The 27417-nt window shown below is 43.4% G+C and overlaps 1 protein-coding gene across 1 annotated transcript; it reads left to right on the forward strand.

The window, feature by feature from the left end:
* The first annotated feature begins 2271 nt into the window (after positions 1-2271).
* LOC139284328 (protein crumbs homolog 1-like) lies at positions 2272-26825 on the forward strand. The gene is made up of 13 exons (XM_070904560.1): positions 2272-2341; positions 7798-8493; positions 10023-10218; positions 11616-11755; positions 13577-13762; positions 13842-13955; positions 17905-18858; positions 19636-20177; positions 21320-21485; positions 23001-23862; positions 24973-25089; positions 25267-25393; positions 26604-26825. The coding sequence occupies exons 1-13, from the start codon at positions 2272-2274 to the stop codon at positions 26823-26825; spliced, it is 4392 nt and encodes a 1463-aa protein (XP_070760661.1).
* The last annotated feature ends 592 nt before the right edge of the window (positions 26826-27417 follow it).

Here is a 27417-nt window from a genome sequence, read left to right on the forward strand (position 1 = left end):
ACAACAGAGAGGCTGTCAGCGTTGTCAGGCCGGCTCTTTGTGTGGCCGACCCGGCTGAGACTCCGTGTCAGCCCGCCGTCTATTTTCTCCATTGTGTGGCCGCTTTAATGAAAGCAGCAGCCAGTCACTGAGGAATGTGGAGCTGTGACTCACAACTTTACACATTTGCATGCTGCTTGTCGAAGGCGCTGAAGTGAGGAGGCCTGTCTCTCCTCGACGCCTCCCCTCCCTCCCCGAGTGTTTAATTAAACTTTTTTGTTGTTGTGAACGCAGCAGGTTGGAGTTAAGCCTGACGCTGGGCTCAGGCCCTGGGGTTGCAGTTGGGGGTTGGGGGTGGGGGTGGGAGTGGAAGCGGGGGTGAGCAAGGCATTCGTCGAGCTGCCACAGAGGCCTCTGCCAAGATAGGTGCTGGATAAGCTCCCTCCACCTCTGCTCCCAAAAGTGGGGGTGGAAGTTGAGGGGACTGGGGAGCAGCAATCCATTCATCCAAAGCCTACACCCATAATAATCCTGAGCTGGACTCCAGGCTTGGCTCAAAACAAACTTGTCAGTGGGTGACAGTAATGAGTTTATGTTTTATACTGGAGCTGCAAATTTCATTCTTCACATAAATGTAATGAAACCTTTAAGTTGACAACAAGATTTATTAGGTCGTATAAAAGTTCATATTATTTCCAGTCTGTTTTGTCACTGATTAAAGGGATGGTTCACCCAAAGAAGAAAAGCATTAGTGTTCACAGAACAGACCAACCCCCCCCAAAAAAATATATTTTAGGAGACAGGGTGGATCCTAGACACACAAAACCATCATATCTTAAAGCGGCCGTTCAAGGTGCAAAAATCTTAAAAAGTACATTTAGAAATGTTATCATTGTCTTGGAGGGTTGGACACCACCTTAATTAATAATTTTTTTTTATTTAAATTTTTTTTTTTTTTAGCTTTTGTCAAAAGGTTATGGTGAAAGTGAAGTTCTAAGTTAAAACAGCAGTTCATGGTTTAAAAAAACATTATATTAAATAAGGTTAGGTGGTAAGTGATAAACACATCATTCACACACACACATCACTATCATTACCAATTCAAAAAAATGTTATTAGGAGTGGATGACCTTAATTAAAATATATCTATGGCTGTAGAGTGTTAAGATTTAAGTCATTTATATAAATCTATTGAAATACAGATGGAGTCACACAGTCAGACAAAATAGCATTTTTTTTCCTATAGACCATGGCACAGGTAGTAAAGAAGCTACAGGACCATTAATTAAGTAACAAAGAAAGAGTGCGTATTGACTGTGAGATGCGCCTCTGACATTTTTGGCCTGAAGGAAGTCTAAGTCTTGTAAATGTCAGTCAATCTGATTTGTATTTCATTCATAATTTGGTGACCTATAGCTGATAATTTAGCACATTCACCAAATAACATCTCAAATGTTATTTCTCCATTTGAAATCGACCCTAAAACACGAATGTTTGGACTTTTTTTGTGGAAATATTGTGCACTTATTCCTTCAGCAGCCATCTAGAGTATCAATTCTTGTGGCAAAATGCCTAGAACTGAAACAATTAGTTGCTTAAGCGGTTAGATGATTGATAATAAACGTTTTGACAATTATCGCTCATTATTTGAAAATTTCAAGCATTAATTAAAAGTATTAAGACATCGCCAATTTTAGTGTTTTCTGACATTTTACAGAGCAAGCTATTCATCTGGTAATCAGAAAAATAATTAGCAGTTTGATCCATAATGAAAAGCTGTACATGTCCATGTGTGAGATGTTGAATCCCAGCACCACTGTGACTGACTGGAGTCACTCTGGATTGAATGTGCGTGAACTGAGAAATTCCTGAAAAACATGTAAATATGGAAATAATGGCAGTGAACAGGGAGTCCAGTTCTAAACTGGTTCAGAGGGAGAGACAGCGACAGATAAGTGAACCGGCGGTCCAATCCAGCACTCCAGCTCATGTTTTCCTCCCCTCACTCTCTGCTGGGGTGATTACTCTGCTTTACTCCTGCCCAGCTTGGTCCCCAGAGAGACTCACACACACACACACACACACACACCACACACTCACTCCAAAACAAACGCTCACACACACTCAGAGTCCCAGAGTCCGGCAGTGGTCAGGCATGGAGGTGCTGGTGTTCACTCTCAGCAGCTAACTTGGAGCAGCCTGGATGGAGCGCTGCAGTGTGTTGGATGGGGAACCTGCGGACTGACAGCATCATTACTAAACTGACTGGGAACCTCGGCAGCCTGTTTCACAATGGAGTTTGGAAGAGTTTGGTCCAGATATCAGAGGACGGTGCTGATCACCATGATGATGTTCAAACTGGGTAAGGCTTCAACATGTGCAGTTTACTAGTGCTGTAGAAATACAACACACATTACCTTAATATGTGCATTTATTCCACACATCAGAACTTTAAGGCAGCAAAAACAAACAACCTCACAATTCCATCCACAACTGTGGCTGTGACCCTTGCTTACGTGTGAGAAGTGTGTGTGCGCAGCCCTGCGTGTTTACTGTATGCATGACCATTTAGGTGTGTTTAGAGCAACTTACAGGACCGTCCCGTAGAAGTAAATGATGAGTTTGGTGGCCCTTTATCTTACAAATGAACAATGAAATACATATTCTACCTGTAATTAGTACCAAGTTCTCTCAAGGGAACATCCTGGGAAATTATGGACCTATAAAGTATAGAGTCGCCTGTAAGTTTTTCCTATCTCACATTTGAGTTTTTTTCCTCGCTTATTTATTCAACATTGAATCAATCTTTTAACAGTGGCTTAAGCATCATCTATGGTTTTGTAATCATGGCAGTGTCAGGAACCAAGTGATGTAATCAATGAAACATTTATTTGGATGGTGATTGCTAAAGATTTCTGTGTTAGTCCGTTCTCCAGACATGCCACTACACTAAATTTGACTTCAGTCTTCACAACTCCCTGATTCATAACAGATAATGAACTAATTCAACAGGATCTAAGTAGCTGGTTTCCTCATGACTCCCTCATGTGTGATGAATCTGCAGTCCTGGGGTGTGTCTGAGTGTGTGTGTGTGTGTGTGTGGGTGTGTGTTGAGGGGGGGGGGTTGTCTTGGTCGACCCCAGAACCTTATGAAACCCTGTTGACCCATTTTTCCCGCGACCTTCATTTGTGTGAAGCGTCTGAAGCTCGTTTAAACGGTTGCGGCCCGGCAGCGAGGGATTGGCTGGGTGGCGGCATTGTTAAAGATCACCATGGTAACGAGCTAAGCGTCCGGCTGCGCTGCTGCACAGCTTTTTTTTTGTCTCAGCTTTGAATGGAGGGAGCGAGGGGTATTAAGGAGCATGGCAAGAGACCTGGCACTCTGAGCTCTTAAGGATTTAAAGAAAAAGACAGCAGCGGAGAAAAAACGGGGAGCAGGCACATGAAGTGATGATGAAGATGAGGATGACAGGGACTGGAAGATGCAGGGTTTGCCTAGGTAGACGACTATATCCAAGACTTCCTTTTAAAGAAAAGCACACAAAAGAACATCCTTCGCATTTACCAACCAATTTACTGAGAGGAAACAGCCTGAAATACAGACTGTTAGCTTTAATGAAATCAAGCCAGAACAACAGCAATTATAGGAAAGAGGGAAAAAAAACATCACAAGAACCATCCTCTGCTGGCCTGCCATCTCCAGATGATACACACAGAGGTGACAAGTGCATCCTAAGCTTTCAGTTTAAAAGTGCGACTTAGCGACAGAGACGGTGACCTAGAAAGATGAAAAATATGGGGGTAAAAGAGTCCACTAAAGCTAAACCTAGTACTTCTGTATACCCCTCTGTAAGGAAGAAAGTTTCAAAACCCTCAGAAATGACTCATTCATTCCAGAAATACTCACATTGATTTGTAGTTCATTGTAACTATAATGACCTAGTCCTAGGATTCTAATCTGTCAAATAAAAGTTTAAAAAGCCTTTATCCCCCCCCCCCCCCAAACGAAACAAAAACTATTTGAATGTGTTAGAAATGACACAGCCTTTGCAGCAGCACATGCGGGAGACATAAAGGTGTGCGTCTCTGACTCAGTGTGTAACTGTGACTGATTCAGAGAGCATCTTTTTTGTTTTTCGTTTTTTTTTTTTATAAAGCAAAGCAGCCACCTGCTGTGGAGCCTTTGGAGCACAAAGCTGAACCCAGGCAGAGCTGCCAGTCTCTTGTGGTGATTCACTAAAATTCCTCTGAGCTCAACTTGTGCGTTAGTCGGGGTCTTCCCTCTCTCCGTGAGTCATAGCATTGCTGCTTCCTCTGCCCTGCAGCAAGACTCTCCGTTGACTTTGTGTTTGCCGTTGTCGTGACTCGGGGTAAACACTTTCTCTTGCTCTCCCCTCTGCCTTTTGCAGAGGCCCTTAAAAACTCTAAAAAAGGCTAAATTGTTTTAGCAAACTTATATTCTTTCAGCGTAACATATTCTCACTGTCATTAACTATATTACTTCCACACAGATTTTTTTTTTTTAAAAAGGCTCAGTAATTTCCTAAAACAGCTGGTCACTGTAGTTTTTATCAAGCGTTACTGAAACGGTGTGTGTGGGATTGAGGCAAAATAAACTACAGCGTGTCCATAATAATAATCCATATAAAGTAAAGATACATTTTGAGGTCTATTTGCGAGCCTGATTAGACTTCATCAAAGAGGGACGAAGCGGCATGATTACATGTGAATCGACTCCCTGCTTCTCATCAGAGGGAGTACTGATTTGATGTTAAACTAATCCCCCTCTGAAGAGAGGTGAGGTCTCTGGAGAGCATCTGTGGTTTGATCCCGACATCCTTCTACCTGCTAACAGTCGGCTGCTCTGCTCAGTGTTATTGTTGGGAGGAGATGATGGTACCAGTCGCTGCTAGGGGTCAACCCTGTCTGGCCATAACCATGATCTATGAAGAGCTCAGTAATGTGTGAGTGTGTGTGTGGGGGGAGGGGGGGTGTAGGTAGGAGGAGCTGTTATCATCTCCCTGGAATGTGTGAGGGGGTGATTGGGTTTGAATGAAGGGGTGAAGAGTGAGGAGACCCTCACTGTCTCTGTCAACCCTCCTCTACAGGATTCACAAGATTACAGGTAGTGCAGGTTAAAGTGCAAGGTTCTGACTGAGTTCAGCTTTACAGGATAGTCCTGGTTTCGGGGAGGTTTTGGAAAGTTACAGACCCCCCCCTAATCCGACGTTGGATAGCTATTCAACCATCCGACAAGCAGTTCTGACTCAGTATACTGGCCCCTTAACACAGTACTCACAGAGCTGCTAGCATGACTGTAGACCCTTCGTCTTGTTTGGTTAGGGTGACCATATTTTTAAACCCCCAAACTGGAACCCTCAAGTGTACTTAAGTGTGGATAGTGTTTAGCTCTGACCATATTTGTTTTTTTCAGCTGGTACTGGCATAAGTGCCATGTGAAATTGATCTAGTGATGTGCAGTAGAGCAGTAAGTGTTGGGGGTGGGGGGGGGGTTTACTGTTTTGGATCTGAAAGTAAAATTGAATGGCTAGATTGTTCGTGTAGTTCTGAGAAGTCAGGGCGTTGCGAATGTGAAAGTGCAGTGCTGTGGTGAGTCCAAGGGGGAAGGTTGCCAAGGATCTTATAAGCTCTTTTGTGTAGTCTTGCTATTGGTTCAATGGTTTCCTTCAAACCAAAGAGAGCTGTTTCTCAATTAAAGTAATCATAAAACGTAAACTGTGACTGTTGAAGGAGGAGACAAACTAATCGTGGGATCGAGATAGTAGGTGGAATACCAAAAAGTAACTTAAAAGCCTTTTTAGAATTAGCAATTCAGCATTTAAAGACAGAATTGGGAAACACTGATTGGCTAGTCAAATCAACTTTCATCAGTTGAATGCAAATTGAATTAATTCATTAATTTCTATTTTCTCTTGTTAAATTTATAAATTGATCTTAATTGAACTGAAAAAGTCTATAATTATTCCAGCAGCACACTTGAGACTCTACAGCTTGGGAGCTACACTTTGCCAACCTGCAAAGTACTTCTTTACAAAACACATCAAACAAGAGTTCAGACATTTTTCAAAGTCTGAACTCTTCAGGAAACATTTCCAGCCACCATAAATTCACTGACTCAAGTCTGTTTGCTCGTCATTGCACCTCATTCTAACAGTGTAAACATCAGCTTAGGTTGTAAAAAATATCCTGGGACTTGTTACCAGCATTCAAATTAAGAAAGAGGAAGCACAGAAAACTCAGCTCCTCTCAGGATTTATCAAGGCGGTGGGAGGAGAAGTGAGAGACTGATGTGAGGAGGAAGGCTCGGTGTTAAGAGCAGATAAAGGAAGTGAGAGCAGATGCATGTGAGAGGAACTGGGGGGTGTTAAAGTGGATGCAGTGGGAAAGATATGAAAGCACTGTTATTGGGATGTTGGAGTTGATGACTTGTTAGCAGAGGAGCACATTTTATCCAAAGTACCCTACAGTACCATGATTCCATTCCAAGACGGATTAATAAAATACTTCTTAATTGTTCTTCTGTCTTCATTTGTATTAGGTTGTTGTTTTGTGCTCATTGTCCACTTGCTCTCAATCAAGACGTGTCTTAAGTGACTGAATCTTTGAAAATTAAGGGAAGTCGAAAATGCTTTCATCCTGTAATTGCCACTCATGGCCACAGACACCGGCCTTTACTAAAAGTGACATAGTCTTGCATTAAATCTGTTCATTTCCGAAAAACAAACAAGACTATAAGACTTCATCACACCTCATTTTACCTGACTAACAACATACTGATGGGCATTTGCAGTGGTGAGGCTAAACTTAAAACCACATAATGGCACCACACTGCAGGCTATTGAAACTCCAAATTCAAGAAGGCTTTTCCTCTGTGGAGCGTGAAAGTTCATAGAGTTTCCAGGAGGGTTCATCCTCTGGAGAGCATGAATGTGTTCAGTAAATTCTATATTTCTTGTGTACAAGTGGATGGTGGTGATAACAGAATGGTCAGAAGGTTGGGGACAAGGCAACCCTGCAGTTCATGCAGGTTTTGCATGAGTTTGATTCCAGTATGTATTGTCACTATTGTCCTACACATTACACCCTGACGTCCAAAACTGTGTACGAACAGTAGTGAGTGAAACTTTCATTGACAACACTGACAGCTGCTAGCTTGGTCGTAATAAGTTTACTTTTAACACCATCTGCTGTCACCTTAAGTCCTGAGGAAAGAGGGGCTTGTAACTCTTCATCACTATATTGGTTTCTAAGCAAGTAGCCCACCGTATAAGACAGAGGATAATACAGCTAAAGCTTATGGGGGAAGGACAGTGTACTGTGTATGTATAGAAGTGGTCATTCACAGTACCTTTATGTTCGGCTTTTGGTAAACATTCTAAGTATGCACCATTACCTTTATTCTTGGGGACATCTCAGATCAACAGAACGAAGGATCTGTGAGTTTATGTGTATTTTTGGCGATTAGCGCTCATGCTACTTTGTGTTTTAGTAGCACATTCCAAGGTCAGTTAAAAGCTGTACTGTGATGTCTTTTGATGGCACTCTTGTTTTTGTCTGTTCAGCCATGGTTGCTCATTCTAACTTCACAGCTCCTCCATAATCCCCCCAAAAAACTAGAAATGTAGCCAGATCCAAGTCCCAGAGTTTTGTCGGTAATAAGTAACCAGACACTGAATTAACAGTGTAACAATATAACTGCTAAATGTTCATCAGCTAGTCTCTAACTTTGTCTGTCTGTAGGGCAGGATGTGTACTTGCCTATTGCATCTTTAATTGCAATTTTGTCTTCCATTCCAGGTCTGCTGTGCACAGCAGCAGCAGACAAGTGTTTATCGTCTCCCTGCAACAATGGCGCCACATGTATTGACCACATGGGTGACTATGTGTGCCTGTGCCCCAAAGGACCCGTGTGGTACATGGGCAACAACTGCGATGAGCTGTATGACTCCTGTTTAATGGCACCTTGCACCAACTGTACTAGCAAGCTTGGGACTGACGAGTTCACCTGCCACTGCCCGGATGGCTTTGCAGGGCTCAACTGCACCCAGGATGTGGATGAATGTCAGAGCAACCCCTGCAAAGGCATCCAGTCCCATTGCGTCAATGGAGTCAATGGCTATTCCTGCCACTGCCCCCTCGGATTGGGAGGGGAGGACTGCCAGGATAATGTGACTACTTGTTCAGAGGAAACATGCCAGAATGGTGGCACCTGTATGGACATCCCTGACACTGGGCACCTGTGCCAGTGTGCCGCAGGGTACCAGGGGAGGAACTGTGAGGAGAACATTGATGAATGCCTGTCTGAGCCCTGTCAGAATGGCGCCATCTGTAAAGACGGAGTTAACGCCTACCAGTGTTTCTGTGTGCCTGGATTTCAAGGCTACCACTGTGACTTGGACATCAACGAGTGTGCCTCACGACCCTGTCAGAACAACGGCACATGTGTGGACGAGGTGGATCACTACAGGTGTGAGTGCGCTCCAGGCTTCAAAGGTAAGACGCTGTGTATAGTGAGTCAGGGTTATGACTGGCTGAGTTTTTTTTAAATGAGAAATTTACGTTATTGGATCAAAGATTCTTGGCTAATGAGCAGACGTTGGATATGAATACGTTTGACCATTTTCAGTTTCAAGTATTCTTTGATTCCCAGAGTTTTATACATTTGAGGAAAACAGAAATTCAATTACGCACCCTCCATATAAGCATAAAGCTGGATTTTCATAAAGCTGCTTATTCCTAAATATATGTATGTATTTTTAAAAATGACTAATTGTAACTGACACACAGCAAACCTGGGATAGGATAGAAGTCCAGAATAGGAGTTCTGGTTGGCTTGGCCATATCAGTCCAATATCTGTAGGAATTAGGCCAATATTGGATGCAACACCAATACCAACGTTCAGTGCCAATAAAGGAAGCAGTGTGGCCGTTATGTGGTGAAGCAGAAAGTAAGAGTGTGGAGGTCAGGGTGGTGGTAGTGTGTAGCACATCTGACTTTCATGTAGGATACCAGCGATTGTGTCCTGTCACAGGCCTGATTTTATGCTTTCCTTTTTATGAACTGTAACACAATCTTTGTTGCGTTCCAGCTGCCTAACCACAACCATACCTTAGCCCATACTTTACTTGCCATAACCATGATCTTTACATAATCTTAACCCTGCTGTGCTTCAGTCGTTCCAAACCTTTTTTGACTTGCAACCCAAGAAAACCAAGCTAAGTCTGCTTCGGACCCCTCACAGTTTGCATATGCCTGCAGGTTTCAACCGGTTCAACCAAAGACTGATTGTTTTTTTATTGGAAACATTTTAAGAAACCTGAATAAGTAAAAGCGTACACAAGAAAAGATGCCAAAATTAGAAATAAAAATCATAATATATATTAGAAACATTTTTCTTCTGCCTTCCTATTCTGTTAAACATCTCTCGACCCCTCATGTTAATCTTGCAACCCCTTTGGCGGATTGGCGGATCACAACCCCCAGGAGTAATAACTCTGATCTGAACACACAGACATGATACATCATTCATCACAAATACATCATGATGACACAAGAATCATCATGTTTTTAAGTTTTCTGGAATATCAGAGTAATCCACTGATAGTTGTCTGTGCATCCACGGGTACCTTGCAAACAGAAAAAAGCTTACTTTTAATGATTGATATGTAATTAATATGATATGATCATTTGATTGATATGATCATATCATTTTAGGAGTATAATTTAAAAAAAATCACTACATCTGTGAATGAAATTCTACATGTCTGAGCATATAGATTAGTACAGTCAGTACAGATAGTAAATTGCTTTATTTACTGTCTTTTTATACCATTAACCATTTGAAAAGAGGTTGCATGGCTCTGTTTAAATAGCATTAGTCTGTGTCGCTGTTGTCCGTCGGCAGCAGAGCTCTTGGCAGCTCCAGTGTTATTGTGTTGTGGCTGTACGTGTGCTAAGATAATTAGGTGTGTTGCCTACCTTACGCCTTGGCCCCCTGCCATCCCTGCTCTGTCCCCTGCAGGGATTAACTGCGAGGTGGAGATCGACGAGTGCGAGGTGCTTCCCTGCCAGAACGGCGCCACCTGCCGAGACCACGTCGCCTCATACTCGTGTGAGTGCATGGCTGGCTTCCAGGGCCAAGACTGCGAGGTCAACATTGATGAATGTGCCAGCATGCCCTGTCTAAATGAGGGCGAGTGCATAGACGGGGTCAACAGGTAGGATTATACTGACTGCACATGCCCACACATACAATTTTAGTGGTTTGGGTTTTTGAAATACAATGCAACCTCATGGCTAAACAGTTACACACTGTAGTACTGTAGTATAAACAAGGTCTGGCAGTTCATATTGATATGAAACTGAACTTGCTTGCTAAGAATTAATATGCAGTTCATGCAAAATGTTTTGAATCCAGTGCCATGTTTTCTGTTGCTGTACTGTATGGGGGGTAACGACATTATAAAGGATAGTTCTATCGTTGGTTTGACTCCAGACTCATGGGAAAATGTACTGGAGGAAAGAAACAGGGGAGTTCAGACCCTGCCTTTCGGAAGGTTTAGTAGTCTAAAATGTATGTTGAGTGACCGGTTAACTGGTACTGAGTTGCTCTACAAAACAGTTTACAACGTCTTTTGTGCACAGCTGTGAAACTTATGGATAACATTTGATATTACCTTGATCTTAAGGGGGAACATCAATGGTCAGCCTTTTATTTATGAATCAATCAACTGTACCTGATCAAATGTCCAATTCTAATCAAGGTTAGGCCGATGGTTACGTTGAGTTAGACTGGTGGTTGCAAGAGATGATTCTCTTATCATATGCATAACCAAAATACATAGTGCAAATTTCTATGTGACTTTCTATTGTCCGTCTTTGTCTGTGTTTATATGTGCCTCTCATGTTGAGCCTGGTAAGGCCGATGTGTCATCCAGCAGTGTGTTGTGTCCTGAGGCTGCACGGCAGACATTAAAGTTGACCGGGGATAAGAATTAATCCACTTACTGTCAGCTATTGTGATGACTCACTGGACGGCTGGAGGCGGTGAGAATACGTGGAATACACCGATTGGAACCGCAGGGAGTGAGGGAGATGTTTAGGGACAAGTCAACGGATGTAAAATGGTCCACAAGACAGTGGATCACAGTGCAGGTTTGGGCAGGAAGTTGAAGTTGACCCCCCTGAGGACACCCATTTATATAACTGAGTGATCATTTTACTGTAAGTGCCCTTCAAAAGGTCAAGTAGGCCTGCGATGATGAGCAAATCACAAGTGCAGATTCTGCGTTTATTGTGTGCATCAGCTGAAATAATACTGATTCTATTTGTTTTGTGGCCCATGAAATTTCTGTGGAGATTTTATGATATCTTTCAACCTTTTCAACATTCTTTTTGTCTTCATTTTTCCTTCCTCCATTAGAAAATCGAGCTGTTGATTTAAAAAAAATCTGAATTCAGAATGTGTCTTTGTGCAATTTCCCCATCTGTTTATCTTTCTAACCAGTGATTTTTCAAAGACGAATGGCACAAAAAAGATCTAACTATCCACCTCATCTTGTCGACAGTTACAGCATAAGACATAAGACGTATTCGTGCCTCTGCTCTTTTCTAGCTACGAGTGTGACTGTGAGGGGACGGGCTTTGCAGGCGACCACTGTGAAGAGGACATTCCGGAATGTGCGTCTGACCCCTGCCAGCACGGATCCACTTGTTTGGAGGGGATCAACCAGTACGACTGCCTCTGCTGGCCAGGTACACCATCACTCTGAGCACCGCCTCATAAACCAACTCTCCAGCATGATTGCAGCACTCTGCTCAGTATAGGTTGTTGTAATTTGTTGTATAGCCATTACACTCGACATAATCACAGTGTAAACAGTTCTTTGATATTCAGATTGCAACAGTCAACAAGGGCTCTGCTTGATCACTAAACTGAAATCTGAAAAGAAAATGTATGTTGAGGGGGGGAAGGCTAGCTAGAACTTTCACACATGTGAAGCGTCCTCATGCTGGAGGTTTTCCCACACATAAATCAAACTGAACAAAAGGAGCTGGATGATCTGACCCTTTGAGTTTAGGAAGACAAGAGGGGGCTGAAGAGCAGGGGCTGTGCACCATTGCACCATTCACTATTTATGGCAGAGCTCTATAAAAAAAAAAAAAAAAACAGCAGCATGGCACTCTTTAAGTCCTTCAGGGCTGTGATGAATTATGAAAAGTGATGCATGAGCACATTGCGACAGAGAGAGAGAGAGAGAGAGGTGCAGACGTCGGCAGTCTTCGTGTGATTTTTGCTGTCATAATTGTGTTTGTGAAAGTTGGGTGTGTGCGTGTCCTGAAGGCACCTTGTGCAGATTTCACAGACTTAAAGGATATGTTCAGATTTTTTCAAATATGTCTTGTCTCTTATATCTCCAATATAAGAGCTATTAGTCACTGTAATTATTCCCTCTGTTCATGCTGCCTATAAGCAATGGTGATTGAGCCCTTGTGCAGCCACAGTTCTTTAATATTGCCAACTGTTATCAATGGAAGGTTGCTAAAGCCTGCTATGAGAAGTAGCTGGATTACATTGCACTCAAATTTGTATATCATGATAAACTTGACTCTAACTAGCTTTAACAGTATATATTATTTCTCATCTATGGATCTAAATCTACCTGAAGTTTCAAAAACGTGTTATGAAAGCTGTTGTAGAGACTGTGGACACTGGAATAAACTGGTTCTATGTGAATTTTGTAGAAAAAAACCAAAGGTCTGCCCACAAATGTAGCTAGGTTTGTCACTATAGGCTCCTTTTTGGTAAAAGTCGCTAAAGGGGTCTCCACCGAATCTAGTGAGGAAATTGTCACGTTGGTGCAAAAAATGCTTTCAACTGAAGCTAATAGAGGGCTTCAGCAGTCGGACATAGTCAATTAAAGTGAATAAAATGTGAATGTTCAGCTCGCTTTATTCAGACAAATTTGACAGCTGAACTGTTTATATAGGCTTGAAAGAAATCCAACCTTATCAGAATCAGAAATACTTTATTGATCCCCGGGGGAAAATTGTACAGTACCGGTGCTCCCATTCAAGATTAGAAAGTATGTACAAAATATAAAAATATACACATTTACAGTATCTAAGTGAAAATATAAGTAAAAAATATATACAATAACAATGTATATGCATGTGTGTATACTGTATATATATATATATATATATATATATATATATATTGCACTGTTGTGTATGACATATATGTATTGCACTGGCACATTTAAAGAATAAAGAATAAATAGTATATAATAATAATAATAATAATAATAGTATATGAACAGGTGAAGTAGGTCCAGGTTTCCAGTCTGTTTCTTCTGAGTTAGTGACACTCAGAGGGAGGAGTTGAACTATTTGATGGCCACAGGCAGGAATGATTTCCTGTGGCGCTCTGTTGTATATTTGGGAGGAATGAGTCTCCCACTGAAGCTGCTCTTGTGTCTGACCAGTATGTCATGGAGAGGATGTGAAACATTGTCCAAGATGCCCCGCAGCTTTAACTCCTTTTATCCTTTAACCATGTGTTTGTGTTTTCAGGTTATGAGGGAGAGAACTGCCAGGTGGATGTAGACGAGTGCGAGCAGCGTCCCTGTGAGAACGGTGGCGAGTGTTTCCAGCGCTCAGATATCCTGAACCACGCTGCGCTGCCTGAACTCAGCAAGGCCAATTTCAGCTATGAAGAGGCAGCTGGCTTCATCTGCCACTGTCTGCCAGGATTCGCTGGTAAGTGCATTGCCCCATTAACTCATCATGAAGCGAAGAGGACGTAGATATGGATCTCATCAACTTGTTCCGTCCGCAGGAGACAACTGCTCGGTGAATGTGGACGAGTGTGTGTCTGCTCCGTGTCAGAGCGGAGGAAGCTGTCAGGATCTGGTCAACTCTTATCAATGTGTGTGTCCAGACGGCTTCACAGGTAGGAGAAACCTCGTGTCTGCTCTTCTGCTCTTATCTCCTAACAAAACTGTGCTGCTCTTCTTCCAGAGGCACCCCACGTGGCTGTGTCATGTCCCTGGTACTGTTCATTCAACAGCTGTGAGGCTGAACAACTGAAGACATGACTATCCCGGACTGTTGTTAAAGGGAAACAGTGGAAAGTGTACCTCGGTATATTGATGAAACTGAACTTTGACTTGAATACTGAGGCAATATGTTAGAAAGGGGAGCAAAATGGTAACTGTGTCCCAACACCATACTACATACCAATTCCAAGCAGGTTTTGGGCCTGTTGTTGTGTTGCACAATGGAAAAGTGACAAAGTATACTCAAAATAGTCTGTTAGCACGCTAAAGAGAGTTGATGTACTATTCTCTTCTGATGAAGTGCATGAAGGAAATGGAGGAGCTTCTCTCAGCTGGTGGTGGCGAGACAACTACAAAAAGATCTATGACATCAAAGTTTAAGTATTAAGATGGCTGGTTAAAAAAAAAAGCAGTCCACCTTGTCAGATGTTTTTTTTTTTTTACTGTAATTTATCATAAAAGCAATGTCCATTTTGGTGAACCCTCTTTACATCCTCTCCTCTGGTAAGAGATGCATCATACAGAACATTTCCTGAGGGTTTTTGTTAACGCTAGCAGAGCTGATCATTCCACTGGTTACTTCCCCAATAAACATTTGCGACATTTCTCTATTTTGTTATGATTGTAAACTGACCGACATTGGACTGCAGGTCAAAATGTTACCTTGGGCTTCAGGATATTATGATGGGCATTTTTCACATTTTTAAAAAAAAACATTGTATAGACCGAACCATCAATCCATTAATCAGATAAAATAATAATAAAAACAACCGTTAGTTGCACAATAAAAACACTAAATTCAAATACCAGTATTAGAAACTGCTTTTCCTTCCTTACACAGCCTAATACTGTATCTTATTTTATTTTTTGGACATTTATTTGAACTTCTCTTTATTGTTGTATTCTAATGTGTTATTGGACTAGATTTGATTAGATTAAACGTCATGTGTCACAAGCCAACTCTCTTTTACATTGATAACAAGTTATTAGGTAATAGTAATCATTGTATTTGCACTTTAACATTGCATATTTTATTGTTTTTGCACTGTTTTGCCTCACTGCAAAAAGAAGTTCCCTGCGGGGGACAAGATAGATCTGAACTGAACTGAAGGTCTGCAGCAGGAGCCAGTGTAGACAGATAACCTTAGCGCCAGGTCTCAGAGTCTCCTTGGCCAAACAATAAAGGCTTAATCTTCCTCCTGCTGATCATTCCTCGTGGCCAGCCAAGGTATTAATTCCTCATTAAAGGAGATTTGTCACTGCATCACTCAAAACAGGAGGAACCGCACCAAAAGCTGACCTTGAAAACAACACAATCTGGATTTAGAAGTGAGGAATCTGGGCCAAAAGCTCTCATCAACAAAATGCGCAGCTAATTTGGCTAACGGCATTATGGCCACGCGATGTGGAGGCCGCGGCAGAGCCGAGGATAGGAGAGGATGAGAGGGCATATGGTATGGACGAGCGTGGCGGAAAACAACAAAGCCAATAAAAGGTGCCATATGTCAGGCAGTCCACCTTGGGCATTAAAATGGGGGTCTCCTTAGAAATTTGTCAAGGGGAGGGGAGATTACAGCAAAGCTGCTTAGGGACCTAATTAAAGCCTGATGAAAAAGAGATCATACCAAACATTGTGAGCAAAACAAGGGCTCGATCTGCACTTCATTATGATAGCATGATACACCGTGAACGTATCGCTCTTGTGCAACAGCGAGCAAAGATAAAGGAGAACTCCACATGGCTCAAAAATATGATCCTATTAACTTTGTATGACACTTGTAAGCGAGGTTGTTACTTTCCACGTGCACGAGGTGGTCGTCGCTGTAACTGGCCGTTAAGCCAGCCATGATTTCAAAGCTTGATTCGGTCAATTAGAGATCAGGCGACAAAACAATCTGCATTGTTCTCATTCTGTAAATCCTGGCTTTTAACTCTTTTTTTTTTATGCCAAAGTCGAAACCCCATAATTGATTAATTTCCTGGTTCTTTCAGAATTTTATTTGGAAATGTTGGTGGTCAAAAAAAACCTTTGAAACAACGTTTATATCACCGAGTGCTGTGAGTGTTGCCATTACTGAAGAAGTGAATAATCACTGTTATTTGGATTTAACAGAACATATAATTCAGGCGTAACATTTTAATGAACTATTATCCCACCTTTTCCCACCCACCCCTGGCGAGTGTACAACAAAACACAGAAATACATAATTTTTACACTAATTGTGGATTTAAAAAAATGTAGACAATTTCTAAAGTCAGAAATCTGACAGCATGGTGGGAAACGATGAAGTAAGAACAGGAATTCTGGGAACAGAAGACTTGTCACGTCACTATCCCTGTATAGAAAGATTTTGGTCGCAAGGTTAATGATTAAGCTTAATTCTGAGATACTTTTTTATCTCATAATTGACAATAAAATTCAAACATTATAATGTTTAACTTAAACTAAGGTCAACCAAGTTTGAAGGCTGAATTTTGTTCTTTTCCCTCATAACTTCAGGATTAATGTCAGAACTCAAATAAACATTTTTTTCACTGCCACTAATGTTCTTTCTTAGTCACTGCTAGTAATACCAGCGCATACTGTAACATACTGGTGCTGAATCAGTTCAGGTTCAAGTCTTCCCGTAGGCAATAATTCTAATGTGGTATAATCAGACACAGTGGTGGATGAGACTGACTATCTGACATGCAAATGTTAATCAAATCGGTCCAGCTGTGCTCAGGCCTGGCCCACCTGAAGCCCAGAACCGGCAGCACCCCCTGCGGCTTCATTCTAGCAGCTCCTGCCGCTAGTGGGCATCCACAGGCCAGCGCACGGAACAGGGAGGGGACTGCAGCACTGCATTCCTCTTGTCAAACACTGACAGGAGCCAGCTGGAGGCTGGAGGCTTACCACTCTGCCAGGGCTGGGCTGCAGACAGGAGAGGAGCAGGGGCGTGTGAGGGAGGGATTCAGGGAGGGATGGAGGAGAGGGAGGAGGAGAAAAGGTGGGCAGGGCTGCCTGGTAATCATTCCTGCCTGTCTGCCTGGTACAGAGTGGAGGAGTGGAGGCACTTCTGCTTTGTAAGCTAGAGAGAGAGAGAGAGGACCTGGTGGTGTTACTTCTGCCGTCCAGCAGTGTGAGGAGTGTGTTGGCTGTTGAATCTGTGGATCATGGGGGGAAGCAGGTTGACGCTGCTGCTGCTGTGCTGCTGTGGGCCCTGGTGGCTGACAGGTACAGTATGGTACAGCACTTTAATGCTACACTAACAAAGATGAAAGTTGCGTGCCTGCATATGAGGGTGGAGTCTTTGGCACAGGAGAGGACGGACAGCTTTAGGGTTCCTTGGGTGTAGAGTATTTTAAAGGACTATGTTAATGCAAGTTGACTGCTGCTGTCAGGGCTTAATGTTGACTGTGGGCTGATGAGGCAGCTCTGACTACTGAAACCAGGCAGGTAGACTGTGTGTGTGTGGCACAAGTTTGTCTAACGAACATATAGTGCAATATTTCAATTTGATTGTGTTGTGGGAATCTGTGCAAATCTAATTCACCTCTAATTGTGCAATTATTGGCTATTTCCTATATTCACTTCCTCATCTGCAAATGACACTGTCGCCTCATCCAAACCTGCCTGTTCATCTGTATGCGTGCATGCTTAGCTCTGTATCTAATTAAGTAATCTACTGTAGTTTGACATTTCCAGGCTCTCAGTGCAGTCCCCTTGTTGTTTGATTAATTAACCAGATCTATGTGATTGAATTATTAGATTCAATTTGATTCCATCATGAGTTTGGCTGCTGAGGAAGCAGTGTTGTTAAAGCAAGTTAGAGTACTAAATGCGGGTGCCTCTTCATGCAGGTGTACACTGTGAGGTGGACATCAACGAGTGTGACAGCAATCCTTGCCAGAATGGCGCCACGTGCGAAGACGCCTCCAACTCTTATAGGTGTCACTGCCCCATGCCAGAGCCTGGCCAGGAGCCCTGGGGCGGGCGAGACTGTGACGTCCGTCTGGTCGGCTGCCAGCAGCATCAGTGTCAACACGAAGCAGGGTGCGTCCCTGTGCTGACCGACGATGGAGAGCACAGCTACACCTGCCTGTGTCCGCCTGGCTGGACCGGCGAACTCTGCAACACCTCCACCACCTTCTCCTTCAACGCCGAGGGCTACGTCCACATGCAGCTGCCTGTTTCCAAAAACAGGACCAAACGAGAGACTAAAGACCACAACCAAGGGCTCCACATGCAGCTCCGATTCAAGAGCACTCTGCCCGACATGGTGCTGTACTACCGGGGCACCGTGGAGCGCTTCATCTCCCTGGAGCTTGTCGGGGGCTCCCTTCAGGCCAGGGTGAAGTCAGGGAAAGTACTGCAGGTCATTTACTCCGGCCCAGTCAATAACGGGGAATGGCACCAGGTCACCATGACCATGGATGAGAGGCTGGTTCTGGTCGTAAAAGGACCCAGCTGTGAGGAAGACTGCTTGGTGAAGAATGAGGGCTACAACCATCTGATCTTCCTCCAGCGCAGCTCCTTTCAACAGCTTTACATTGGAGGGGCACCGCAGGAATACTTAGCCCGTACGTCCAGCAGAAGGGGGTTCATTGGCTGCATGGAAGACCTTCAAATTGACCATAAGCTGCTTCTGCCTCAGGACCTCATCAGAGAGGAGAACCAGGGCTTGGAAATGGGATGTGGCAAAAAAGACTGGTGTCTGGATGACCCGTGTATGCAACGTGGGCAGTGTGTGGACATGTGGGTTCGTGCCAGCTGTCAGTGTCACCGGCCCTACTATGGAGAAAGCTGTGAGAAAGGTGAGAGTACTTACACTATAACTTATAGGTTTGTGCTCTTCTTTTACAGCAAAAACACTACTTACGGTTGGCTAGTGATCAGGAGCTTTTCAAAGTGGGGGTCTCCAAGACTATATGCAGGAAGAACTGTTGTAATTCTTCTGCAGGTGGGGTGTCTTTCTTAAGACAACCACACATTTTTGTATCCCACTCAAAGCGAAAGCTCAAAGCTGGTTTTTGGTGACTGTATGAAAATTCAAACCAATCAAAGTCTGAGCTTCACCACCAGCTTTTTGGTGCAAAAATAAAAAACAAAACTATATGTACCACAGGTTAATGTAATTTTAAGAATGCCTGGTAGTCTTATAAGTGTTTATCTTTGTGTACTCTTGAAAGGTCATATCAAGCAATTCCCAAACCAGCTCACGACTACAAATGACTCCCATTGAAAATAATGCATGATGTGTGTCAAAGGATCCCTCCAGCAATTTAGTTTTGTACTTCAACAGCAAGGCAAAAGTGCTTTACATAAGACATGAAAAGTAGAGTACTTCTAGGACTTTTATTCCCTCCTGTATGGGTCAAACTCCAAAACCACTGGATCCTACACTTCCCATAAGTTTTATAGTTCAAAACCAAGCCGAGACGCACAAGTGATCTTGAAAATGCTCCTTCAGAGCCACGCAACACATGCTGTGCCTCTTAAAGGAAACCAAAATAAAGTATTGCTGATGTAGCATGTAGCATGTGTGTTGGCGTAAGATACTGACAACTTTGTGCTTCTCACCCCCACCCCAGAATATCCAACCTGGACCTTCGGCCATGAGAACACCACTAGCTATGCTGCCTTCAACATCTCGGAAACCCATGGAGACAACTTCACCATCTCCTTTCTAATGCGCTCCCTCAAACACAATGGCCTGCTCTTGCAGCTCCGTCGAGATGGAAAGCCCTACCTGACAATCTATCTGAAGGAGGGCACCGTCGCGATCTACAGCCCTCACACCACATTGTTGTCCGAGGCCAAGTTTGTCACAGATGGCAACAGTAATTTGGTGACTGTAAAGGTACACTATGGCCATGTGGTCTTCCCCAAAGCAGGGAATCATCGCGCCTTAGGGAATGTGAGTGTAGAGGCAGGGGATGTGGCGTACGTTGGAGGGCTCCCCGCAGGCAAGAGCATGAGCGCCTGGGGTGGAAACTTCAAGGGCTGCCTGCAGGACATTCGGCTGGACCACAAGCATCTGACCACTGAGGATCATCCAGAGGGTGTGGAAGTTTACCAGGCAAGCACAGAGGAGAACATGCTGCCAGGATGCCAAAGTGATGACACATGCAAGGTGAAAGAGAAATATATAGTGTGCTGCATGACCACCACTTTAACTACAGAATAGACTAAAGTTACAATCATGGGAAATGTAGAGAAACTCTGAAATTATATTAGGTTTTGTAATGTGACTAAAATGTCTGTAGTGAGTACAATTAGGAATCTTTAAATCTGACTATTTTCACACCACAACAAAATTGCATTTCAGTTTAAGTTCCCATGGTAATCCAATAACATTTAGGTCAGGGTCTGTTGAACCCAGAAAGCCAGAAAACTACACCTATTTCCACTACAGCTACTGTTCAGCTGTCACTACAACCACCTCTGCTATTTCTACTATTTCTGCTGCTATTCTCTACTGCACATTTTCTACTACAAACACTATAACTACTATTACTGCTACTGTAAAACTAAAAGAGAGGAAGTTAATGCATGTTAATGTAGAAACTAATTTTATTATCAAACTATAATATGTGGCTACATGTTACACCTCCAGCCACAGCTGAACTCTTTTAAATAACACACTATATAACACATTGTTAGCATTACTGTAAAAGGGCAGCTTGAGCTAATGGTAGTTTGGTCCTTAGTCTTTTCTGCCATGAACAATGCCAAGAACATGAAGTAAATTGTGTTAAAAAAGCAGAAGGTTTGAGCTGTTGGTGGCGTCAGAGGATCACCAAAGTCATTGGAGTTTGTTCTCTGGAGAGAAATTGAATAACAGCACATCCAATAGTTTTTGAGAAATTTCAGTTCGGACCAAAGTGGTGGGCTGAAACACTGACCAACCGACACTGCCATCTCCAGAGCCATATAGCATATGCATTATGTAATTAAGCAGACTGCATGACATCCAACATATCAGAGACTGACAAAACTGCCTGGCAACTCAGTTTCAATGAGAAGCTCCAGATAAACACACACTAATATGATTTGCCGGTGTTTGGCTCCGTGTTAGCACCTTGCAGCGCTGTTGTGATAGCTGGGCTGCACTGTTTTGCCTCAGCCCTATTAACATTGATCCAGTCGTGAATCCCCTTGATCTGCGAGTTACCGCCGAATCCTCTTTGCGGCTTTTTACCTCCGCGGTCGCATCAGGTGAGAGATTTTACAAGTGATCATCTAATCCATCCATCTGTGTTTGTCTTTGCACAGGATGAGCCTTGTTTCAATGGCGGACAGTGTCAGGTCACCTGGAATGACTTCAAGTGCGACTGTTCCATGAACTACGCGGGGCGGCTGTGCGAGACGCGCTTGTGGTGCGTCGACAACCCTTGTTTTGACGCAGTGCGCTGTGTGGACCTACAGGACGGTTATGAGTGTGAGTAATCCTTTGGCAGGTCAGGTCAGGTCAAGTGTATTTGTTTGGTTCTTAATTTCTTAATTAGACTTATGGTCTCGAAAAGTTTCTGAATAGCCATTTAACATCAGATGGATAAGGACAACCTGCCAACCCCAGGCCCTCACTGACATCAGAGGGAAAACTCTGTAACTTAGTACAAGAGAGGGAGGAAACTCCATGACCTCCAGAGTCTGACTGCAAGATGTGCTGAGAAGAAAGATAATCCTACAACATACAGAAATACAGAAACAAAAAAAAAGATGTAGTTTATGGTAGATGCTTTTTTTCAATAGCAGAAATGAAATGGAAACAGGAACGTGAGAAATGTGATACTGACAACACAAAGCATAAAAGAGAGGCTACCAATCATCTTTACCTAATCTAATTGCATCAAGGTATCACAATTAAAGGGGCTCCCCACTGATTTTATTATTACCCTATTCCAGTGATCATGATGAGTTTACTTACCTTTTGATTTTCATGTGTGACTGCAGTGGGATTTGAACTCCTGACTGTGTTAGCAGTAGATTCAGATCCCTTAGTATTTTCAAATGAATACTCAACGATTTAGTACAGCACTCCCATAAACTTTGGGGGAAACAAAAAGAATGGACAAAATCAGTACAACAGATCAAAAGCAAAATGTCCTGACATTCACTCCCTGGTATAGGCTACAAGCTCCTGGAATCCTCCAATCCCCATAATGCAACTTGACAGTTCTTTCATTACACCTGTGCCTGGTGAACGGCCATGTCTTTCAAGCTCCACAGCCCCCCAGTTTGTGCTGCCTGCTTTCATGACATCATCAGAGTTATTTTGACAGACTTGATAAAGTGGTATTAACCATGTTGACGAAACTGACGTTCATGTACAGAATAGAAGGAGTGCACCTTAAAATGTGATACCTTAATGTAATTACTACAAACAAAAGAGGTGTTTTCAAGACGACTGGTAGCCTCGATCTCATTTGTTGTGTTTTCAGTGTCCAAAAGACAGGAAAATTAAAAACTGCTGGTGGTTAATGACATTTGTTCCACTGGGTGTGGCAATCCAGATGCGGGTGTATTATGAATATTCTGCTGACATTGTTTATCCATGACTAATGTATTACCAGCTAGTGACAGCCAACTAGCAAACAAATCTTTTTTTTGTACACTATTTGGAGAACCTCTGGATAGCTACAACAAGTTTTTTTAGTTTGGTTTGATGGATTTCGGAAAGCATCAGAGCTCTACTGTACAAGTCCATCAGCAATAATTAAACCTATTTGAACCTTACACCAAAGAGAACGTCAGAGACATTCTTTTTCAAGGGGAAAGTGTTGCTTCCAGGGACAGCAGATCAGTTCATGGTTATCAATGCATCGATCATGTAACACCTAAAAATGACTCTTCACATACTAAGTCTTGAATCGTGACGTCACTTGTGCACAATTCTTGGTTACTTGGTTAGTAACTTTTCCAAAACATCTTACATGATCCTCTCCTCCCGCAGGTTTAACTGAAGCCACTTTTCAGGACAATGCTCTCCAGTATGTTGCCAACAGCTCCCTGCTGAGCCCTGTAACCAACATCACCATGGAGATACGGACGAGGGACACAAACGGGATCTTCTTGCGGGCCGCCAGCAGGGCCGAGGTCTTCTGCCTGGGTCTGCTCAACTCCTCCCTGCTGGTCAAACTGGACAGCGGGGCGAGTGCGGAGCTGCTGGCCTTCACAAGTGACAGGGTCATTGCTGACGGAGCGTGGCATCAAATCCAGCTCGTCATGGTCGACCCCACGCAGTTAGCATCCCGCTGGCGCCTCATTGTGGATGGGCAGAGAGTTGGCGGCAGCTTCGGCGTCGGTGGCAACCTCAATTTCCTCAATGACACCAACATCTGGTTGGCTGAGAAGTACACTGGGTGTTTAGGGGAGGTGAGAGTGGGTGGAGTCTACCTGCCGCTCATAAATGTACCTGACGCCCCTCAGATGAGCCGCTTCTCCAGACTGGGTGGGCACGAGCCAATCATAGGATGCCGAGGTGACCCGATTTGCGATTCCCAGCCCTGCCTCAACCAGGGTGTATGCCAGGACCAGTTTAACGAGTTTAACTGCAGCTGCAGCGCAGGATGGGAGGGGGAACTGTGTGAGGTGGAGATAGATGAGTGTTCCTCAGGTCCCTGTGCCTATGGTACATGTAAAGACCTTCTGGCAGACTACCAGTGTGACTGCGACCCTGGATACGCAGGGAAAGACTGTCGGGACGAGGTGGATAACTGTCTGGAGTTCAGCTGTGTGAACGGAGGAACCTGTGTGGAGACGGTGGGAGCTCACACATGTTCGTGTCCTCCTGGCTACATCGGCAAGCGCTGCCAGTGAGTACAGACCTTTCTCTTTCTTTACACTCCATTTTAGGATTTTAGGTGTTGCTCATATTCATGAGAATTGCCAGGAGTGACCTGATTGGGCTGCAGTGTAATGACATCATTGTAGGAGTTGGAGTTGGTTTAACATTGAATGATAAGGGTAACAAAATAGCTTTCTTTCAGCTTTTAGGAATCTAATAACATGTCTGTTCAAATGTTGAACTGTAGGTAGTGTGTGTGTGTTGTGTGTGTGTAATTAAAGCTGGGAGGGGTGGCGACATGGTGGTGCAGTGGTTAGCACTGTTGCACAGAGTTGCCTAAGCTTGCAAGCACCTTGCATGGCAGCTCGGCCATCGGTGTGTGAATGAGACCAAGTTGTAAAAGGCTGAAAGAGCGCTATAGAAGTGAGGTCCATTTACCATTTACCAGCTACAGTAAACATGCCATCTGGTTGTTCTGTCACCTGGCTGCTGGTGCCCTGTTAAACTCCTGTGGTGCATTGAATTTGCAACAAAAAAACAAAAAACTCAAGTTCAGTAGCTTGAGCCGGGATGTTGTGGTGGAGTCGGGTCTTTGTAAAGGTCTTTGTTTCAGGTTGCGTAGTTAGCGTCTTATTTCATCAATTTTATTTTTCTGCAACTGAACATTAGCCAGAAGTAGGCAGGGTAGTGGGTATCAGAAGATGTTGTGTGTGTTGTGATCGTCTCAAGGTCCACTGCACTTCATCCAATCCCTGTGCTTCGTTTTCCAGCGTTGATGAGTGTATTTCTGTCATAGGTAATACATGCTTCCATAGATAATACATGCTACAGCAATAAAGGCGGAAAAGGGACAAATTAAAACAAAAATATAGCAACGTTTGAAGAAGCTTAAAAATAAAATATAAATAAAACTAGCATTTTGGCAATGACATGAGGTTGTGATTGGTGGGACCTTGGAAAGGGAGCACTTGATTTGATTTAACACAATCCACTATTAATGCAATTAAAGTGTCCAACCACACCCACTCAAGTTTAGATCATTGTAAAAATTGTTCTTTTTGGGTGGAGGCCACATAATTGTGCAAAAACTGCAAAATGACACATTCGAGTGTAATAAGTGTGTTTCCGTGTCCAATAGGTGGCGTTTCCCTCCAGTGGCGTGCGATGCGAACACGGAGTGTCTTAATGGAGGGGTTTGTATAGGAGGTGACTCGGGAGGCAACTGCACCTGCAAGCCGGGATACACCGGTGCCAGGTGAGAGCAGCACACTGCACATTCCTCACCACACACCTGCTACTCATGAGAAAGTGTCTCTGAACAACATCCAAGTGTAAAGGTCAGGAGTGTGTGTGTGTGTGTGTGTGTGTGTGTGTGTGTGAGCTACTCCTCTGTCAGTCGGCATTGTGTTAAAACCCCGCTGATGTGTTTCAGGTGTGAGACAGAAATAGACGAGTGTGAGTCCAGCCCCTGTCTCAACGGTGCCACCTGCCTGGACCGACTCAACCACTTCCAGTGTGTATGTGCGCCGGGCTTCAGTGGCACACTGTGTGAGGGCAACGTAAGTGACGGACAGGTCTTTTCACTGACTCTGGCTCATCTGCACATGTGCTCCATTAGAACCTGGATCTGAGTGATGGTTGTGTTACACATATGTTATATAAGTATGTTAGTGTATAGGGAACTAGAGAGTCAGCCCATGAAGGGAAACAGTAAATATGTAAAACGTATTCAAACAAAACTTTCACGTGCAAGACACAGTGTAATATGAAAATAAAATGCTGACATTTACAGCAGAATGTTTAGATGAAGAAAGTTAGTATTTACATTAACTTTCTATCTGCACTTTTTCCACTTCTTAAATATGACGTATTCATTTTATAAGATGTTTTCCAACAGCAATAGACAATCAAATAAACTGCACCCTTTATAACAGGTCTATAAATTGCAACTAATGGCTTTATCAATGTTAATAAATGCACCGATGAGTTATGAGTCTTTGGTGCTGTCGTGTCGAGTAAAAATACCTTTGGCTGGTGTTTATCCTGATTGTCAATCAGATAAATGGGTCCTAACTTATGGAACTCTTTTTCCCACTTGGTTAAAATCTCATCATCCCTAAAATTCTGCAGTGTGTAATAAAAAATATAAATGTTTTATAAATGTATTTTTATGTCAGAACAAAGATAGAAGTAATCACTAAGTCCTGACCTCACTAATGCTCTGAATGAGACATAAACATCTAATGTTTCCAAATGTTCTGTGTTAATTGTATGTCATTTGTTTGATTTTTACTTTGATAAAACTCGACCCCTCAAAGACGACTCTTCCTCTGTCTTTTTAGCTCTTAAGTTCATCGAGGGACCTCTCCAATTCGACTGTTAGTCTCTGACCTTTTTGAAACGTTAAGCGTCTGGGCTAGAATCAATTTAATAACATATTAAAATGGGGAAATGACAGACTTGATGGCTTGTTGTAAAACTCTGCGTTAAAGACTGAAGTTCAGTTGTTAATATGTTGTTAATAAATGGCTTGTTGTCCAGATTCTCTGCAAGGCAAATGTCATGCTGCAGGAGAATAAACACTAGTCAGGAGGATTTCCCCAACATAGCAAACTGGTTGCTTTTAATTTATCTATAAAACATGAATAAAATGATTTATTAACCAATCATTAATAAACCCATTAGTTACAACACTTCCTAATGGGTGCCATATTTAAAAGGCATGGTCACATACATGTATACATGACATTCTTTCCGATCCTCCTGCAGAAAGGGGAGCATAAGGAGCGAGTCCCCTGGCTGGCGGTGACCATCCCCCTGATCACGCTGTGTGTGTTACTGGCCATCCTGGTGGTGTTTTTCCTCATCATGACGGCGCGGAAGAAACGCCAGTCAGAGGGCACGTACAGCCCCAGCTCACAGGAGGTGGCCGGTGCCAGGCTGGAGATGGGCAGTGTCCTCAAAGTGCCCCCAGAGGAGAGGCTGATCTGAGGCACTGCAGCCCCGCCTCACAGCCTTGCCGCCAGTGGATGTGTCTTTGTACAGGGGCCGGAGAGAACATATGCACTGCGGTGTCACACTGCTGGGCCCTCCTGCCCTGCAAAGAAGTGATAGTGAAGGAGGATAACTCAAAGACTGATCCTCCACCGGTAGGAGTGGGGGTGGGGTGGGGGGGGGGACTACTGAGGTTGAAGCCTTGGAGATGGACAGATAAAGACCAGAGGCTGAGAGCAACAGTCTCCTGATTACTCAGGCTGTCCTGTTGGTCAAAGGATGCTCTGACCCTGGATGTTGCCTTGAAGAGTTGAGTCTTGTTGACTTAAATCACATGGGACCAAAATCATGTGAGGACCACATGCACTGAAGAAAAGCCCAAAAATGTGTGGACATTAAGAAACGTGTTCACAGCTGAGAATCCCTGAACCTGAAATTCTCTGATGCACTACATGCGGTCAGGTAAGGGCAAGTAATTCATCATTTACGCTTCAGCAAAGCAAAACATTCAAAACGTTCCTCTGCGGATCCCACAGCTGATTCTGTTTTGCATGACAGGGGAAGGAGGAACGTGTAGAGGGAGAAAAAT

This window comes from Enoplosus armatus, chromosome 4 (assembly GCF_043641665.1).
Source record: "Enoplosus armatus isolate fEnoArm2 chromosome 4, fEnoArm2.hap1, whole genome shotgun sequence".
Lineage (NCBI taxonomy): Eukaryota > Metazoa > Chordata > Actinopteri > Centrarchiformes > Enoplosidae > Enoplosus > Enoplosus armatus.